A 6000-nucleotide genomic window follows, 5' to 3' on the forward strand; every position below is an offset into this window, starting at 1 on the left:
TGAGTGACTCACACATATTTGTAGTTATACCTGTTATTTCTTGACATGCCAGTGGTGGAAACATGCCATTTAAATGTTTGTTTCACACATAAAAAAGGACCTTCAGCTTGATCTCTTTATGTTGGCCATGAAAATACCCTGCAGAGTTGACAGTAAACAGATCAGAATCCAGCTAAGCTATTTTAATAACATCCCAGCATGGAAAATGATAGGCCTCCTCTGCTTGTTCTCACGCTACGAGAGGAGATGCGTCAGGACTGCGGCTCTGCAGCAGAATGTGGTGAAAAGTTTCTCGCTCAAGATAAGAAATGCTCCGAGTTAAACTGCAAGAATTATCCACTTCGTTACATCATGAACAAACAGATCATGAACAAATACTGCGTGTGTGTGTTCACTAAGGCCTTCACTTCCCGCATTGCGTCTATATAAACATATTTTGTTCAGTCATGTCTGTGATCCTCTTGGCACGCAGCATCATGATGGGAAATAAAGCAATCAGTTTCTCTTCTGTCTTTACAACACGTTGCGAAATGTTTAATTTTTATCTGGCAAAGTCTCTTTGGTGTTTATGATGAAGTGCCATTTGACTGTCACATAAATGCTTATGCGTGATCCAAAAAAACAGAAAACGTTCGATTGCCAATCTGATGATGCCATTTCTTTTTAACTACAGGCCCAACAGGTCTTGGCACATTCTTACCGAGGAAGCAACTCAGTAAAATGTCAAGTCAATTGTGTTTCATAAAAGGTTGACTTAATGAAGTTCCACAGGGCCTGAAACAATAAAAAGTGTTTTTAAACAATAAATAACACCCATAGGGTGTTCTTTGTCCTTTTGGCTTGTTTCAACACATCGACTCATATCTATTATCAGCAAAAAGTGGGACAGACATTTAATCTCTGATTCCTGCTAATCAGAGATTAAATTAGCCAAACCATCCAAAAACAACTCAGGTGTTAAATGTGTGAAAGGAATATTTGTTTTGCACAATTAAAGTGTGCAAACAATCGCTGTATCGCTCTATATTTCAATCGTCTTTAATTTGGATTATTATTTCAGCTGTTGAATAAATAGATACCTTTTTCTCAGCTTTTTATGTTAATTAAAATTGCAGGAATGTGTGTCTTAAATGCTACAATAATGAGAGAAAGAATCTGTCAGACTTATCTACGATTATATCTGATTATTTACGTCTTTAAAATCTGACATTTACGTCCATTTTCTGAGTTTTCTGCCTTTGAACTTCATGATTTGGGTCAAACCTTTTGGGTTTTTTTTCCTAAAGACTCTCACAATAGTTTTCTGGAGTTCTGGCTCATTCATACTCACAGAACTGGTGCAGTTGATTCAGGTTTGTAGGCCACCTCACTCTCACACACCTTTTCTGATCTGCCCACAAATTCTCCATCGGATTAAGATCATTGCTTTGTGATGGCCACACCAAAACATTGACATTGTTGTCCGTAAGCCACTTTGGCTGAATGCTAATCGTCCATTTGGAAGCTCAATCTGCGCCCAACCTTTAACTTCACCATCATTTTCCACATAATTTTCTTTTCTCCCACTGATTTTATGAAGAGCACCAGTTCCTCCTGCAGCAAAACAGCCCCACAACGTGATGCTGCCACCACCATGCTTCACAATTAGGACAGTAGAGGCATCCCCGTTCTTCCTCCAAGTGTAACGATGGCCAAACAGATCCACTTTAGTTTAACCAGGCTACAGGAAATGTTTTCAAAAATGGAGAGCTTATACTCTCTGTGCATTTTCAAACTGTAATCTGGCTTTTGTGGTTTTTTAATTTTTTTTTTAGAGTAATGGCTGCTTTCCCACTGAGCGGCTGTTCAGGACATGATTCACTGTGGATGACGGCACCATCTTGCTTCAGCAGCACCTTCACAAGGGCTTTTACTCAAATTAGTCGAGCTCAATGAATTCAGAGTTCTGATTTTTACTGAGTTCAGTATTTAAAAGTTATATTTTAACTAACCACAGGCTGAACGGATGGATTGAAATAAAATAGACAGATGGACAAATGGATGAGTGGACAGACAGCAATATCTTTCTACATTCTAGATTTGATTTCCACGCAAACCTGGAAAAAAATTACATTTCAGATTTTTCTAGACTGTTGGAACCCTATGAATAAAATAAAACCATTTATACACAATCAAATATTCTAAATTTCAAATGTCCTGACATCAGTAGTTTCGCCTAAAACTAGCTGATAATATGAATAAACATTAAATAAACAAATGTGCAGTAGCATAATTCCGCCAAAGCTTGCGCTATCTGAAAAAATAAAACGTTTTCTGAAAGGGGAGACGTTGCGCTTTCCAGCCAATATCAGGTTATTACGGTAATTTCACTCCCGCCGTAGCAGGAAGTGAAATTAATCTGAGGGACACTCTGTAAATTACTGCTAGATACTGAAAGTCCCAGCTGTTATGGATAAATGGGCAACTATATTTACTCACAAGACATTTTAAGAACAATTAAAATAAGCAAAAATATCCAGGCGGAGATTTGAAACGCAGGACTCAAATACCTAGTTAAATGAAGCAGAATAAACCAGGAGGATACATAAACTGTTGCGAACGGTTAAACAAGCAACAACAAGCAAGCCAGATTTGTTTCTTAAACACATAATCTAGCTCAGATTACCATTGATGTCATTTATTTAGGATAGAAATTTGCATTTTGCGATTTCCAGAAATCTGTTTGCACGTACTGACTCGGCTTTGTTGCACGTAGGTGATGTAATTGGATATCTTGTTTTAACAAGTCTCTCCCACCTTTGTGTGCACAGGCCCCTCCCTGAAAAGTGCCAAATAATTTCTTTATCAGTTTCTAAACGGACAGAGGTGGTCAGAACATCTGGACTGAAACAGCAGCATGATATTTAGAAATAAGAGCATGAACCCATTTCAAACGCCTTGTTTGAAACTTTTATGAGAATAAATTTGGGTCATTTTCAACCCTCAGCCAGAATGGCAGCAGTAAAACGATGCTGCTTTTTCCTTGGAGTGAGGAGTAATGTTCACAACTTAAATACACAAAGACATATATATTATACAGAGATTACCAAACAAAAACTTTAGTGGGAAAGACTGAAGAAACAAGCTCAACTTACAAATTTAGCTTCATTTAAAAACTTATAGTGCTGTGAGGAAGTATTTACCTCTTTACAGATTTCTTAATTTTCCCTTTTTTTGTCACAGATTAAACTGATTTTAATACTGGATAAATATAATAGTAAGAAGCTTATTTCTTTCCTTTTGCTTAAGGTAAGAAAAAGAAGCCAACGAAACCTGGTTTACATCCAGCTAACCTAACACCTGGATGCGTCACCCGTGGCAACCACAGCTGGCATCAGTGTTGCATGAACTCCTTCCTAATGAGATTTTAATCACCGTGGACTAAGCTTGACCCACATAGGAGGATTTTTAAGTACAAAAGGCCTGTTTCGTGAAACATGTCACAGTATTTCAATCAGATTTAAGTCTGAACTTTGACTAGGTCACTTCAAAAACCTAATTTTGATTGAGTCATTCAACTCTGATTCATTCAACTCTTTAATATTACAATAATTCTTTAATTTGGGCATGTTATATTGCTTTCTAAGATTTTACAACCTACTTCCTGTAGTCAGATTATGTTGAAGAGATTTCTTAAATCTAAGCACGTAATCAAGTTGTGTGAGGGTGAAACTGAACCACAAAGTTGTGATTAGTAGCAACTTTGGCCGGTTGGTTTGGATAGTTTTTAACCTTTAAATGAAAAAACAACATTTTTGGGATTTTCCCTTCCCTCTAAAATGGCTGTTCCATAAAGACCACTGTATTTGCTCATGTTTTGTCTGATTATCTGGAAGCTTTAAGAGTGACAAAACCAATGTTTTCTGTAAGCAAGCACTTTAAAAAACATTGCGGTTTCAGGGGATCATTAGAAGATCCCACAATTGACATTTTCTACGCCAAAGTTTTAAGTTTTAAAACACAGGAGTTCAGCAACAAGGAAGTTCAAAGCCCTTCACAACATTTTAAAGCTAAACTCTACTTATGGATGTCCCGCAGTGAGACTTATTGCCTCTGACTGCCTCCCATCATGTTAGATAGAGATAGATGCTGACACTCTTTTGCTTTTTAAATATAAAAAAAGATCGAGACTGTATTGGCTGCTGCAGCTCCCTGCCTGCGTCATGTGAGCTGTAGATGGAGCTCAGACAGCACTGATTCATGTGCAAAGAGCAGCAGCTGAAACACAACAATTACAATTTATGACGTAAAGAAAAGTCCTAACAACCTGACAGTATCTCAGGTTTAAGTAGCTGAGCGACTGTTTATTAGAGTCAAATATTGTATCTAAGATGTTTTAAAAGTTGAATTTGTCTTGTTTTACCCTCTTGTGAATAAGATGTGTCACTTCCTGGTTACAAACAACATGAGCCAACTCAACATATGATATATATAAAAAAGAAGTGAGCCTGCAAATGTTAGCCTAATGCTTCACAAAGATGTAGCTGTGTGCCGAGTCAGACCTAAATTAAGAAAGTTATTAGAATAAAACATTTGTTGCTGTCAAGAAAATAATAACAATGTAGACCTGGTAATAGGTTATTTTGCTGGACTTTAAAGCTACTGTAAAAATACACTGATTTAATTAATTATAATCAGTTTGGGTCTTCATTTAAAGCTAATCGATTAGGACATCTGCTTTAACACCTACAGGCTTGGGTTGTTTACCCGTCCAAACTCTCTGATAATTATAGGTCTGAAGAGAGATGCTGATGAATGGATAAGGGTCAAGGGTCAATTAGGTAAAGGTTTTCTAAATAAACTGCTAAGGGGCGTCTGAAGGGTCATACCACAATGAGCTGGTATGACTGATTTTATTGTTCACTACAGTCATAACTTACAGAATAATGTTGAATAAATGTGGAACAATTTATCTAAGCAAAGGAGTAGGTCCGTTTTTACATTTAATAAAATAAAAATATACAATATATCAAGGTATAATGAAGTATATTGACTCAGTAGATTAGTGTGCTATCATAAAGATAATATATATTCTTTTTACGATATGAATATATATATTTTAACATACATTGCGCCTGGTTTGCACTTAAATATGCGTCTATATGAATGGTTGATACATTTTTGCTTATGCTATAGCGAATTGACTTTTGAGAAAAGAGGTGGACGACTTAAGATTTATTTTCTTCCAACTACTCCTTTTCATTCAAAACGAAATGAAAATGAAATAAACTGTATTTCCTGTTGTGAGCAACCATCAAGATACTCTTCGGTGTTTTTTTAATGATAAGATCTGTTTACCGAGCGCATCAAACACCACACACACATCAAAACAGGTGCACTGCTACGGCTCCCGTTGTGCACCTATTCCTAAATGTTTAGGAATATATAATGTGTGAAAACGTCTCCAGTGGGTATTACTGCTGTCAAACTTTAAACTCTTTATAATGGTGAAACTTTAACACTTTTTAAAAGTCCTGTAGGAATGTGAACCGGAGCCAAAAGTGAGGAAAAACAAGCTGGACTGTCCGGTTAGTTAACTCTACAGCTGTTGGAAACCAGACAGGCTTAGACTGTAAAATAATCTAATGTAGAGTGACTAATGTTCGCTATTCAAATAATAGTTTTAAAACATCACTCACGCTGGTTTTCTGGTCTTCTTCTCCACTGTCCGCCCTCCATCTCTCTCTCAGTCCGCTCATCTTGTCGCCGGAAGGTGACGAAAACACAAACAGAGATAAATAAGTGGAGTAGAAGCTCTCTCCGCCGTATTTTGTTTAAAAATATCCTTGACACGACAGAGAGCGGGACTAGAGGAGAGCAGACACCTGATATAGTTTGTGTACCGCTCTGGTCGTCCGATAGTGATGCCTTCACGGTCTGCCCAGGTGTGGTAAATATGACATACCAGCAGGTCTGCGCCTCAGTTACTTAAAATCCAGACTCATGTTTTACATATAAACA

General features: G+C 37.2%; 1 protein-coding gene across 1 annotated transcript in view; it reads right to left on the reverse strand.

Annotated features, from left to right (window-relative positions):
* tuft1b (tuftelin 1b) overlaps positions 1–5888 on the reverse strand; it is a 31180-nt gene extending 25292 nt beyond the window's left edge. The window contains exon 1 of the mRNA XM_014990674.2: positions 5679–5888. Coding sequence (XP_014846160.2) covers positions 5679–5738 — 60 coding nt within the window. The 5' untranslated portion in view covers positions 5739–5888. The remainder of the gene's footprint in view (positions 1–5678) is intronic.
* Positions 5889–6000: the final 112 nt, after the last annotated feature.

Source organism: Poecilia mexicana, unplaced genomic scaffold, assembly GCF_051168715.1.
Source record: "Poecilia mexicana isolate PSO_F unplaced genomic scaffold, ASM5116871v1 scaffold_11, whole genome shotgun sequence".
Taxonomy (NCBI): Eukaryota; Metazoa; Chordata; class Actinopteri; order Cyprinodontiformes; family Poeciliidae; genus Poecilia; species Poecilia mexicana.